The sequence below is a fragment of the Armigeres subalbatus genome, chromosome 3 (genome assembly GCF_024139115.2).
Source record: "Armigeres subalbatus isolate Guangzhou_Male chromosome 3, GZ_Asu_2, whole genome shotgun sequence".
Lineage (NCBI taxonomy): Eukaryota > Metazoa > Arthropoda > Insecta > Diptera > Culicidae > Armigeres > Armigeres subalbatus.
The window spans coordinates 9,599,377-9,612,250 of NC_085141.1; the positions used below are offsets into that span (position 1 = coordinate 9,599,377).

Consider the following 12,874-nt stretch of genomic DNA (forward strand, 5'->3'; position numbering starts at 1 on the left):
TACAGCGTCCGTCTAGTTTAATGGATCTGATGATAAGTTGGTAGGCTGCTCCTTATAATCCTGGTAGTTCATCGGCTGAATGTCTAAATGCTGTAGTGCGCTATCCGACAGCGTCGGCGGTTCATAGTCATAGACATTGTGTTTTACTTCTTGCTCTTCACTAAACTGCTCTTCTATATATGAATCATGTGGATCAAAATGTTGTTCACTGCAGTCTAGGTATTCTGCTTCGTAGGTTTCGGTCGACTCGAGGGGAATAGACTGAACTACTTCGATGGTATTTTCGTGAAAACTGGACGCCCACTTACGTTTACCCGATCTTTGCGCCTCCGGTTGTTCTTGGAAGGTATCGCTGCAGGGAACGATATCATTATGTCTCTGTTTGATATGCGAGGAAAAGTTGGATACTTTCCAACTTTTTGACTTTTCCTGGCGAATTGTAATGGATGCCTCACAAAACGGGCACTGGATCAAGGCTTTCATTCCATTATCATCACAGGCAACACTAACCTGCATCGACGACAAGTGATAAACGAAGTCGGGTACACTTTCAATATGTTCAAGGGTGCTCTTGTTAACGAATCTATGAATGATAAAACAATAAATAGAAAAGAATTTGAATGTTTTATTAGTGAATTTTGTATTTGAATTCGGGTCTTTTATTCTTCACTGGCATTACATCCCCACTGGGACATTGCCGCCTTAGCAGTTTTCATTAAGCACTTCCACAGTTATTAAGTGCGAGGTTTCTAAGCCAAGTTACCATTTTGCATTCGTATATCATGAGGCTATGAGACTATAATACTTTTATGCCCAAGGAAGTCGCGACAATTTCCAAACCAAAAATTGCCTAAACCGGCACCCTCAGCATGGTCTTACTTTGTATCCACGCATCTTACCGCACGGCTAAGGAGGGCCCCAAATTCAGGTCTTGTTTAGGGCAACTTTCGGATTATAAATATATTCGAGCGTAGGATATGTAGACCGTCCTTAAGATAGCCTTACAACTCGGGAAAATTTTCCACCAAATTTTGGTCCATCCGTGCATTTCAAATGGGGCCGGGATTTTGATTTTCCGTGCCCAAATCCCGAATACATTGCATATGTAAAAATACATGGGGAAAAATCCGAGGACCAAATTCCCGAGGTATGAGGCCTAGCGGTAAGATGCGCGGCTATTAAGCAAGACCATTCTGAGGTGCACATGTTTTCCCATGGGAAAACTGTCAAAACGCACGCAAACGTATCAATTGTATTTGGCCCATAAACGCGACGAGCGATGCGACGCGACGTGACTCACGTAAAAGAATAACAATCATTATCAACAGGCTGTCAAATTGCACTGTCGCGTCGCGTCGGTGCCGGCTTAGGCAATTTTCGGTTTGGAAATTGTCCCGACTTCCTTGGGCATAAAAGTATCATTGTGTTAGCCTCATGATATACGAATGCAAAAATGGTAACTTGGCTTAACTGTGGAAGTGCTGAATGAACACTAAGCAATGAGGCGGACAATGTTCCAGTGGGGGATGTAATGCCAATAAGAAGAAGGAGGATATGTTGTCTTTAAAGAGAGGAGCAGGATAACTAATCTGCTCGTGTAATACGTACAGTCTGGACTATTCTCATTTTACAAATGTTTACAAAATAACCACTTACCTCTTCTTGTAGAAGTTAATAATTTTCTCCCGCACAGCTTCGTCTTCTCGCTCATCTATAGTTTTTGGCCTACATTGCCGAATGGCTTCCTGTCGAAGCAACTTCTTACAGAACTTGGCGATGCCATGGGTTTGGATAGTGCTTGCTATTACTTTAAGAACACTCCTCTCGCCCAACATAAAGCGAAAAGTTTGCAAGGGTCCGTTAAATCCGATGACTTTCTGCCATTCCCGTTCGGACTTCCCCGTTATTTTGGGAAAATTCCGTACCTCCTCTTCCATGTCCTTAATTATCCTTTCATCTAGATGGGCCAAACCCCCATGGATGTATTTTAATTCTTCTAGAATCACCCGGATTCTCTCCGGAATCGGACCGGTTACCTTGGACAGCTCTCTCCAAAAGAAATCCATATTAAGAGACCACGCGCGACACGGAACGCACTTTTCAAATACACAAGAATGGAACTGATAGAGACTGAATCTACGACGGAAACACTAAAGGAAACAGAAACTAATTTAATTCGATTCAATGTAAACAATCGAGGTGTTTATAAACAGCTGAATAATAATGACATTTGGTTGGTTAGTATTAGTATTGCAACTGTAGCGGTGGGTGTGAACATGAAATGAAATATCCACGGAAAATCAAAAATGAGCTAAAAACTTATGAAATCGAAAATTATCCGATAAAATCTGATTTAGCGAAAGCAAATGGCTAAACTCACATAAAATGAGTCATAGTCAGAATAATGGGTTGAAAATTGATAAAATTAAATCCCAGTGGATTACTGTCGCCCCCCTCGGCTGCTAATCTACGTTTGCAATGGGAATTAAAAAAATCGACATTAGAAAAATATAATACATCCTTTCAACAAATAGTCTCAATTGAAAAAGTACTCTCGATTTGTTTCTTGTTAGCGTGAAATGAGCAGGGAGCAACTAGTTCACCCAATGACCGGTAGTTGTGTGAACAGCGCTGCTATTTTGTTGCCCGATGTTCACCTTGAGTGGTGTATCTATGTATTATTAATCTAAGATTAATTTGAGTAATTCAGAATTGACCTTTCCCCGTAAAAAAATTGTATTCGCTCAAGGGTTCGTGTAATTTGTGAATGGGCCCCAATCGATTTTTTAATTTATTTAAGGTCAACTTTCCCAAAGAACCCATATTTTTCGACGCCTCTAAGTATTTTTGAAATTTAAACAAAAATTGAAAAAGTGCTGTTTTTTAAGATTGGACCGATTTTGAACGAACATCGGGTGAATTTTTCAGGCCGGATCACACGTGCAGCTCTTTTTCGGTTTTATTTGTTTTCGATTTTTAAAATAGTTAGAGGCTTGCACCTTGTTCATAACCAGATGCGATATACAGCGCACAAGATGTGCAGTAATGAAACTTCCGAAAATGATTTTCGCGAGTTCAAAAATTCGGTTTTGAGCTGCACAATAAAAAATAGAAAAGGTTGAATAAGGATTAAATAATATTTAAAAGCTGATTAGATTTTTATTTTTTATCCGTGTACGGCACGGGTACGAAAAAAAACAACCCACTTTTGGATAGTTTTGGTTTTCTGTGTAAGCGGTCAGACGTCAGAGTCGCAGGAAAAGATCTCTCTTTGAACATTATTTTTTAAAAATATTTTTGTGTTTTGATTACAAAATAGATAAAACACGATTGAGTCGTATTTAAATATTTCTTTGTAACATTATTCGTCAACTATTGCCTCCTCATTAATCAGGTCAAAAAAGTATTATTGGTGATATGACCCAAAGTTTGTGATATAATTAATTCCCACACTGCCCGAAAAAACCTTAAGAAGTTCATTAACTTGCCTTATGAAATTTAGCCAAAAGAATATTGATTGAAAATCATAAGGTTGCCTTATGGAACTGGATGAACCTGAATGAATTTTGCTCATAATGTAAGCGTATGTTTGTCTTCAAGTTCCCTTAACATTTCTATTGATTAACCTTATGAAATTTCACAAACCTGACTTATGAAATACTTATTTTATAGGTATGCAAATATTTTTCTCCTACTCAAATCATAAATAAAATTTGAATTAAGAAACGAAAAAATGATATTTTTGTAATTATTCAAGTCTTTATTTAAAGCACATAATTTGTTTGCAAATGGCTGAAAAGCATTCTTCTCCCCACGAAGATCCAGTAGTCCATAATATGAAGCACAATTTATGACTTGCCGATGAGGATATCCGGAGAACTTTTGGCGGTCGCAAATATTAATCTTGTCGTATCTATAATACCAAGATTAAAGATCGGTTAAATACTGTTTCAGTAAAATAATTAAGGAATACTCACATTAAAGAAACTTGTTGCCACGGTTGAATACGATGGATTAGTGTGATCTGGCTAGTACGCGCGAGAATGTGAACAACCGAATATACTCATATGATCGGGTACCGTCATCACGGTTGCTGGGTGAATCGTTACACTTGGTTGCAGTCGCTCTTGGAACACATAAAATGGAATCCAGTCCAGTCCAGAACAAATTCATTGGTTCATGCTTTTCAAACAATCCCTTGGCAGCAAAAGCAACTGTGATGAGCTGTCATATTGAATAGTTGTTCCACCTCGATACTGGCTCAAATGCTCGCTGTCGCTTACAAGGGCTATCTTTGACATCTAATGACCTACCATAGTTCCGGATCATCTAAATAATTTAACTGCAATAGATAAGCAACATAAGTTTGGCCTTTCAATATTAAATATACGCCTGCTAATAGTATGTACCTATGTGTATTAAGTCATGTCAATTGCTTTGCGTGAACACTCCGATTTCGCGTTGTGAAGATGTCGCAAATTTCGCACGTGAACGGATTGTATTTGCAGTGCAGTGGTTCAAATGACTCTTTTTCCACCGGGACTTTCACTGGGTATCCAGTGCCGCCAGCCCATCCTGGATGTACTTTTACCAGTTCTTATTTAGTGCGATTCCTTTGGCGCAGATGCCGCGAATCCAACTGGCACTTGGATTGTGCATGGTTTTCATGTGCATTTGAGTCATAGCAGGTACCGAAGCTGAAACACGTCAGATGAAATTCAATTAAATTTGAGCAAAAAAATATTGATTATTATTGGAAATGCTGCAATGAAATATCCATAAACTGCCCTCATAGGCATATTTGTCCCGTGTGTGTTGGGATTCCGTACGGCAGTAAAGGTGTACAATGATCGTTCGCTAATTGGGGCACGACCTCACCCCAACTAGCGAATGCCGTTCGCTAATTGGGGCGGTTTGACAAGCGTCAATGTTGTTTACTTTTTGCATTGAACAAAAGAAAATTTTACGCGCCAGAAAATATCGATCCCGCCAAACACGGAAACAAAATGTTTAATTGGGTTTCGCCCCAATTAGCGAACCCCCAACTAAAAAACGCCCCAACTAGAAAAACCCCAATTAGCGAACGTTCACTGTATAGGTATTCAATAATGTTTTCAATCGTACAAAATAGCAAAGTTATCTGTTACAGTTAGTCGGACCATTTGGCAGCATCGTCTATACTATAACCAATGTTTATTAATCTACGATGTATCAAAAATAAAGCTATTTAGATGAAATACGACCGGGTGTTAAACATTTGGGATGGGAATGTACTACAAAAAAGCCTGTGCACCCTATATTATCCCTTCCTCCGTATACCTAACATACTTACAAACGATCGGATCCTTCGCAGGTATAAATCTTCTTCTTCAGCGCTTGTTTACATTCTATGTGCTGCTTCAATAGGTATTCCAGGAGGTAACATGAACGGTTACCTCACACATCGCACCGGAACGGAGAGCGGTTTGTGGACCTTGTAAAACGTCCTCTTCAAAATCACACAAAACTCACTGGCCCAGTCAGTCTTGTCCCTTTGGTCGACGTTACTCTTCTCTTTCGGATTCGTATTCGGATCCGTCGAAAAAAAAACGTTGATGGCCTTTTCACCCGTTCTAAAAATTGGACGGCTCTCCACGTATCTTTGTGTTTGTGCGAACGATGTTCTTCAGTTGTACCGTGGCATGCCAGTTGAGGGGATCGGCCAGGAACGATTCCGTAACAGAGGCGCTTTAGCACAGATGGCAGCAGAATATTTCTTCTTCGTTCGCATATAGTCTCGAAGGAGCAGTGACACCCCTTGTACCAATACAAACGGCGCAGTTGCTGATATAACTATATAATCCGATTAGAATGACAAGGTTTTCTGCAAATAACGGGAGCGTACTGAACAATTTTCTCAATTCCGCTTCAAGCTACACCATCAGCAGATCCAGATCATCCAAGTAATTCGACTGCAATAGATAAGAAAAACACATTTAATTTATCAAAATACTGCATAACTGCATACAACGGCTTTAGTTATTACTAGAAATACTTATAGGTTATAGGGTTGCTAGTTATTACCTGAAATACTGAAAACAAAACTATAGTATCTCAACATAGAACCAAAGAAGCATAAAGAACACCCTTTTTAGACTCTTTAGCTTATGGCATAAGTATTCTTCTATATAGGTATCTCCTTTGTTTTATTTCACGGGAAAATGTAAACCGATGTAAACTCGAATGAATTTGCTCCGCACTGAAAAAAGAAATTGTCATCTTATAGGGGAGCATCCATGAATAACGTAACACTAAAAGAGTGGAGGGGGGTTTGCCTGAAGACAAAATTTTCAAATGATTTATTAGAAAGTGTGGTATAGGCAAGGGTATAGGGGGAGGGGGGTTGAAAATGACAAATGATTGGGTTACGTAATTAATGGATTTTCCCTAACCTAAGAGCTTTATTACGTGTTGAAGTGGAGAAAGAAAATTTAATGTATGACCATTGGCATCAATTTACTCCTTATCATATAATTATTAGCGTAATTTGAAAGATTTTATCGACGAGGCTTAAAAACGTCTATATCTATAGCACCTATAGCATGTGACATATCTGATATTCTACACTCTGAAAAATATTATCGTAAGGTTTACGTGAAAACTTACATGGATTTTTTCCACAGCACTTTTCACGTAAATGCTACGGGATGATAATATAAAGCAAAACATGTCAAATATCAACCCATTCCATGGTATGACTAGGTAAATTTTACGTGAAAATCCCCTTTGATTGATTATATTTTCAAATAAAGGATAATGGATTATTGTGTAGATATCATTATGTAATGTATTATGTTTTATCATACGATATTATGTATCTCTTTAGAATATTAAGAAGTAAAGAAAATTCACGAATTTTCGTTTAAAAGAAAATAAGAATATATTTATTGAAAGAATCATTGGCTAGGGACGAAAGGTTGATGCTGTTTTGCCTGTTCTTGCATTGAGTGGCTCAAACTGAACTCTACCGATTGTATTGATGCGGATCGATCAAGTCTGAGAATGACCAGTGCGGAGAGGCTTGACATGGCTGTTTTTGATGCGGATTTGGCGGATATGAGTGAAGCTGTCGATTTGATTGGTCGACTAATCTGGTGTGGCTGACTTGGCCAGAATCGTTGCTGTCGCATCAGCTCCGATAGCTCCCTGAATCGAGCCGGGTTCGCAACTGACTTTGCCTTGAAGCTCGCTGCTGAGTGCAGCATTTCTTCTGTTGCTTCCTGTGATGGCCGCTGGTCATGGAAATTGGCATATACCTGCCGTGTTATCGACTGCTGCTCTTTGGGTTTCAGCTTCTATCCACTCTCGCCTTCCGCTATTCCGGCTTCTCGTGCAAGGCAAACGTTCCTATTAAAAACAACAACTAAATTAATTAAAGTTTAACAATAGATTGATCATTTTCTTACGCTCTAAAATTTTCCACAAATAACGAGAACGGTTGAAGCATCAGTTCAGCCATGTTAAATTTTCACACAGGAAAATCACGTATTTTTGACAACTGCTGTGATGCATGCTGATTCACGTAATATGAATATGACAGTTTGGTAAACTACATTCAAATATTACATAGAGGGCATATGGTGTTCTGTGATTCATATCTGCCGCACATACAATCATAATTTCAAATTATTTTCCAATTTAAGTGCACATTCACGTACATTTAACGTTGGAATATTTTTGAGTGTACGATATCTATGCTAATTTATGCTAATGCATTCAATTTAAAAAAAAACTTACAAATTGACTCGAGTTTGAACTTTTTTCTTTTCATTTTGAAAGGGTTTTCAAATCATATGTATTGAATTTATAATTAAATATTTATATGCATAACCGGTCTTACCCGAGATCTTACCTTAACCGAAATATTGCGTACTGGACTTTCCGTCAAGGTTTCCGTCGTGGTTTTTAAGTTCGGTGATTCTAACGTGGGCGTTACTGTTGACGTTTTTCGGCAAGTTTTGTTTTTCCAAACAATGAATTGCATGCTGACTAAAACAGTTCGATCGTTTCCCGATCTGAGGAATGAGAAAGCTGTATGGTTTGTATCTGAAAAATTGGCCGAATTTTATGGCATTGTTGTCTCCATTTACCGCTTTCCTCTGGTTCCGTCAGCACGGGTGTATCCGAATCCTGATGAAAGAGGCTATCCCGCATCATTTGCCTTTGGAGTTCAATGAGATCGTAATGTAATGCCATTAGTAACGAACGTGCCGATAGTTGTTGTAGCTGATGTAATCAACTGAATGGTGATGCGGGTAACTGTATTTCGGTGCCCAAAGTAACCAAATATGTAACTTTGCAGAATATTCGATCAGCACCAACGGGAACGGGTAGATTTGTTCGCCTTGAAACTGCACATCTAATGGTCAACCTTAGCACAGTAGATGTTGTGTTAGTTTCGTATATGGGGCACTTTTGGATGATGCAATAGCTGAATATATCTGGTATCTGGGTTAATGACGTTGAACGTTGCTTCCAGAAACATGATACTTTTGGATTTTCGGAAGCTGTATCCACGCGCACAATACTTCTGCCAATTAGTCATATACTAAACAGTATATTATAAACACAAGGTCACAACTAGATTATTAGCCAAAAGACAGGGCATCTCCTAATTGTAAATTCGATTTATTCAATTATTTCAGGAAGATTTGAACACGCACTGACAAAATACAAAAGCGCAAAAATATAATGGCGGCGTGAGCAATTTTTTGACAATTGTCAGGATGAACGTTGGAATGAACAAGGTCGGTTCATAAGAATGCCTTATGATTATTTTACATAAGAAATAATTTTGATTTTCATAAGGTAGTCTGATGATTTCTATTGGTACCTTATGAATCAAAAATAAAATGAATTCATAATGTCTCATAAGGCAAAACTTATGAAAATCAATATGTTTTTTCTAGCAGTGCATTCAAACTTCCTTGACCTAAGTAAAAGTCCTGTAACTGGTACACTACAAAAATTCCACACATTTTTATTGGCAAAAATCCATTAATTTAATTCATGATTCTAATTAGTGCACACATAACCACTCTCCACGCGAAGTACAAATATAATCTATAATCAAATAAAATGTATGTGTGGTCTCTAATATGCAGTTATTGAATTTATGTGTGGGTACAAATTGCATATATTTGGGTCGCCAAATTGCAAAAATTTATGTGTGCGACAAATATATTCAATATAAAGAATTTTTTCGGTGTAGGCTATCGTAACAAATAAATCTCGGGTACTTATTCAAAAGGACGTATGTGATTTTGTAAACAAAGATTGAAACGTCGATTTGTCCAAACTGATAGCACTCTCACGCAAACCATCACCACAGACAGGTAGGGGAAGCCTTCGGCTAACTGTTAGAAGTGGTGGTTTGCGTGAGAGTGCTATCAGTTTGGAGAAATCGACGTTTCAATCTTTGTTTACAAAATCACATACGTCCTTTTGAATAAGTACCCGAGAAATCTCGGGTACTTTTTCAAAACGACGTATGTCGCAAATTGTAAACAAACCCGTTTTCAACAGCATATGGCATCAAATTCATCTAAAAATGTGTATATCTTCAAAGCTACATGAAAATGTGTTTTTAAAAATGTAAATCAATATTTTGCAAAACGGTGTAACATCATTGTTGAAAATATTGCACATACACCGCTTAGCAGAAAATGTACTTTAAAAAGTTTTTTCGAACAACTAAATAGTTTAAAACGTGCATCTGCTTGTACTTTTTCATCACTGATTTCAAAATTAAACATGTCGCTTAAATATTCTGATTTTCGTTAAGAAAAACATTTTACGTTGTTTTTCTGCAGCAAATGTTGTTACGTCGTGTTGTAAGTGTTGCAATTTTTTGTCGCATGTGCGTGAAACGTTTCATCTTGACTCAACATTTCGACGTATCAACAATGCAGCGTACGGAGCAGCGTAACATTTCGACGAAAGTAGCATGACCTCGGTCATACTGACGTATCAAAACGACGTATGTGATTTATCTGCTGCAGAACGTTGTAACATATATTTTTATCAAAATAACTGAAATGTTCACACGCAGTGCAGATTTCAAGGTCAGTGACGATGAACCTTTTCATAATGTATCGTTGAGGTGTGTTCAATTGCAATAAAAATGATTAGTTTCTAAATAGGAATAAAAATGAAATCTGAAAACTTTCAAGCTCATTTTCTCAGCTTGATCAAAATGTTACATACGCCGATTTGAAAAAGTTCCCGAGAAATATACTTATACCTACTTAATTTATAGACGGAGCATTGACCTTTATGCTACGTTTTGACAGGGCAAGTGAATTGAACAACTCAGTTGAATTCAATTGACTTGCCAAAAGTTGAACATGTTCAACTTTCTTTTCATTCAAGTGAAATGAATTAAGGTGTTTACACGTTCCATTCGCGTCCGATTCAAGCGACTTGCTCAATTCACTTGCCTTGTCTAAACGTAGCATTAGTCAAAACCGAAATTAGCGTCCCTTGCAGTGCATGATAGAATCACTAGAAATCTAGAATATTGTGAATCTTGTTCGAAACAGCCTCAAGATTGATCCTTCCAAGATGGTTTCGACCCGGGGGCAGAAGTACAAGTTCTCTGACGGGGAAAAGGTACTCTGTTACGAGCCAGATCCTACCAAGGCAAAGGTGTTGTATGACTCGAAGGTAATAAAGGTGCTGATTTTAGAACTTTCTGGTGGAGTTGTGGATTTCTAATATTGAAATTGTTTAAATAGGTATTAGAAGTGTCGGAAGGGAAAGATAAACGCGGTCGTAAGGTAATCGAGTACTTGATTCATTTCCAAGGTTGGAACTCGTCTTGGGACCGTAAAGTTAGTGAAGATTTCATTCTTAAAGACACAGAAGAGAACCGACAGCTGCAGAAGGATTTGGCGGAAAAATCGCAGTTGCACCAGTAAGTCATATTTTTTTTTCTAGTTTCACTAATTAAAATAAAAAATGTTTAATTGTTCTACTTCAGGGGAACTTATCTTTATCGGAAGGAACGCAAGAAGCAGAGGGACAAATCATTAACAGCTCGTATTGAGAGCCTTACACAGCAAATAGGCCCACAAAATAAACCGCTTGTGCAGCCTTTATCGGAGGAAGGAAGTTCCTGCAGTAACGGCTTCGGACGGGAAGAAACCGATTTCATTGCTGATCGTAAGTATATATATTTTTTGTTTTTCCAAGCTGTCAGGTAATATCATAACTATTAATACCTTCAGCGCCTTTAGATCTGGACACCGAGTACTATAGCAGTTCGGTTGAAAGCACACATGAAGAAGATAAGGTCTATATTCAAGTGGGGGACAAGTTGAAGCGAATTCTCGAACATGACTACCACATGGTGTCGGATGGTAGGTTGGTGGAAATTCCTGCACAACTCCCGATCGTTACAATACTTGAACACTTTGTTCGACATTACACCATTCGACAGCTGTTTGGTCAAGAGCAGGCCAAACTCAGACGTAGAAACAGTTCGTTCCTGAAGGGCGATCAGAAGACAAAGGACTATGATACTATTCGTACGAATGTCGAGCTCTGTAAGGAGGTAGCGGATGGTCTGAGATTATACTTTGATTTCACACTGAAGGATTACCTTCTGTACCCATTGGAGAGACAACAAGCCGAACTGGTGCTATCAGACGTATATCTCATGAATTTCACATACGTTGCATCGCCTGCGCTCTCCTTAGATTTGCTAACGATTCGGTTGGAATCTCCGGCGACCGATTCGGGCACCGACCACGCAGATCTGTCAGTTTCCGGAAGTTCGTTGGCGGCACAAGAGGAAAAAAGACGCCGCCGGTTGAGATCCCACAAAAACGAAGAAAACGAGTTCATACTAGATATGGGTTTTCTCAAGTCCGAATCAGTCTCGCCTGGAAATCCACAAGCTCTGGCATATTCGCTACTGAAGAGCGTGTTCCCTGCCAACGTCACAATATCATTTCAGTCCAAGGAAATTCTGGAGGATGTCTTCGGTTGGAAGATTCTCCCCTCCGATGCCCCTGCAGAGCCATCAATGATCTACGGGGCCACCCATCTGGCTCGATTGATTGTTAAACTTCCGGAATTCCTATCTGCTTCGTCGATGGCCGATGAAAAATTGAAATTGTTGCTGAAGTTTTTGGACTGCTTCTCGGACTATATTGAGGAACACGAAGAATGGTTCGGAAGCCATGTGTACGGTGAGAAGAAAGCAAATCTGTTGGATTGTAAACTGGAAGACAGCGTCGGACTGTCTTCGATGGTCGGCGGTATCCGGATAAAAGAAGAGGATTTAGATTTGCATGACGATGGTATTATGTCTGGGCCGTTGCTATCAGATGTTAAGGTTGAAGCAACGTCATTGCTGTCCTAATGGAGTGCGTATGTGATTGTAAGAAAGTGCAGATTTTCTTGGAAAGAAACGACCTTATGTAGAAAGTTTGAGAAAGTGATGTTTGATATTGTGACGTGCTATTGTTATAATAATAAATGTGATTAGTGTTGAAGGACATTGGACATCGCCGTAAAGCAATAATCTGTAAATCAAGGTAAGTGACGATATCTTTGCTTTTTGCTACATGTATAAAATTTTGAAATCCTCATAGATAAAAAAAATTAATTCGGTTTATCCACTCATTGCAATAGGTATCTGATAAACAACCTGCGAATGAGTAATAGAAAGTATTTCAAATGTGGGGTTTTGTTTGTAACGCTCAAACACATTTTACAATTCTATAAATAAAGTGTAGATTGCCATAACGTATTGTACGCTAACACAGTTAAATGGTTTTGAAATAATAAATAACAAATGGGAATTGAAACATAAGAAAAAAAACCCTGA

The 12,874-nt window shown here is 38.5% G+C and overlaps 4 protein-coding genes and 1 long non-coding RNA gene across 10 annotated transcripts in view; 2 read left to right on the plus strand and 3 right to left on the minus strand.

The window, feature by feature from the left end:
- Positions 1-12: 12 nt before the first annotated feature.
- Positions 13-2,213, minus strand: LOC134221458 (uncharacterized). Its single transcript, XM_062700648.1, has 2 exons — positions 1,657-2,213; positions 13-583 (listed from the first exon to the last, which is right to left on the minus strand). Exons 1-2 carry the CDS (start codon positions 2,064-2,066, stop codon positions 13-15), a joined length of 981 nt encoding a protein of 326 aa, XP_062556632.1. The 5' UTR covers positions 2,067-2,213.
- Positions 2,214-3,774: 1,561 nt separating this feature from the next.
- Positions 3,775-6,347, minus strand: LOC134219415 (uncharacterized). 2 transcript variants are annotated; one of them, XR_009981556.1, is made up of 5 exons: positions 6,064-6,345; positions 5,333-5,951; positions 4,410-4,697; positions 3,978-4,342; positions 3,775-3,913 (listed from the first exon to the last, which is right to left on the minus strand). It is a non-coding gene; the product is annotated as an uncharacterized LOC134219415 (long non-coding RNA). The 2 variants fall into 2 exon arrangements; XR_009981555.1 differs by having other exon boundaries at positions 3,978-4,697; positions 6,064-6,347.
- A 547-nt stretch (positions 6,348-6,894) lies between these two features.
- On the minus strand, positions 6,895-8,687 carry LOC134219414 (uncharacterized). Of its 2 annotated transcripts, XM_062698137.1 has the most exons (3): positions 8,130-8,687; positions 7,892-8,070; positions 6,895-7,386 (listed from the first exon to the last, which is right to left on the minus strand). In XM_062698137.1, exons 1-3 carry the CDS (start codon positions 8,233-8,235, stop codon positions 7,276-7,278), a joined length of 396 nt encoding a protein of 131 aa, XP_062554121.1. In that variant the 5' UTR covers positions 8,236-8,687; the 3' UTR covers positions 6,895-7,275. The 2 variants fall into 2 exon arrangements, 1 of the variants encoding a protein (XP_062554121.1); XR_009981554.1 differs by lacking the exons at positions 7,892-8,070; positions 8,130-8,687 and adding an exon at positions 7,446-7,717.
- A 291-nt stretch (positions 8,688-8,978) lies between these two features.
- Positions 8,979-12,432, plus strand: LOC134226448 (protein male-specific lethal-3). 4 transcript variants are annotated; one of them, XM_062707220.1, is made up of 5 exons: positions 8,979-8,993; positions 10,528-10,713; positions 10,776-10,954; positions 11,021-11,202; positions 11,268-12,432. In XM_062707220.1, the coding sequence occupies exons 2-5, from the start codon at positions 10,603-10,605 to the stop codon at positions 12,404-12,406; spliced, it is 1,611 nt and encodes a 536-aa protein (XP_062563204.1). In that variant the 5' UTR covers positions 8,979-8,993; positions 10,528-10,602; the 3' UTR covers positions 12,407-12,432. The 4 variants fall into 4 exon arrangements, with proteins under 4 accessions (XP_062563204.1, XP_062563206.1, XP_062563207.1 ...); XM_062707222.1 differs by lacking the exon at positions 8,979-8,993 and adding an exon at positions 10,409-10,424; XM_062707223.1 differs by lacking the exon at positions 8,979-8,993 and having other exon boundaries at positions 10,451-10,704.
- A 13-nt stretch (positions 12,433-12,445) lies between these two features.
- Positions 12,446-12,874, plus strand: part of LOC134226449 (hsp90 co-chaperone Cdc37) — a 395,365-nt gene continuing 394,936 nt past the window's right edge. The window contains exon 1 of the mRNA XM_062707225.1: positions 12,446-12,581. The gene's annotated coding sequence lies outside the window, so the exon portion shown is untranslated. The remainder of the gene's footprint in view (positions 12,582-12,874) is intronic.

Coding starts and splice junctions, on each gene's coding strand:
- LOC134221458 (XM_062700648.1), bottom strand. CDS start 2,066: ATGGATTTCTTTTGGAGAGAGCTGTCCAAGGTAACCGGTCCGATTCCG. Junction 584..1,656: donor ATTAACTTCTACAAGAAGAG/GTAAGTGGTTAT, acceptor TATCATTCATAG/ATTCGTTAACAAGAGCACCC.
- LOC134219414 (XM_062698137.1), bottom strand. CDS start 8,235: ATGGCATTACATTACGATCTCATTGAACTCCAAAGGCAAATGATGCGG. Junction 8,071..8,129: donor GACGGAACCAGAGGAAAGCG/GTAAATGGAGAC, acceptor CAAACCATACAG/CTTTCTCATTCCTCAGATCG. Junction 7,387..7,891: donor TACGCAATATTTCGGTTAAG/GTAAGATCTCGG, acceptor TGTTTTTAATAG/GAACGTTTGCCTTGCACGAG.
- LOC134226448 (XM_062707220.1), top strand. CDS start 10,603: ATGGTTTCGACCCGGGGGCAGAAGTACAAGTTCTCTGACGGGGAAAAG. Junction 10,714..10,775: donor ATGACTCGAAGGTAATAAAG/GTGCTGATTTTA, acceptor TTGTTTAAATAG/GTATTAGAAGTGTCGGAAGG. Junction 11,203..11,267: donor AACCGATTTCATTGCTGATC/GTAAGTATATAT, acceptor TAATACCTTCAG/CGCCTTTAGATCTGGACACC.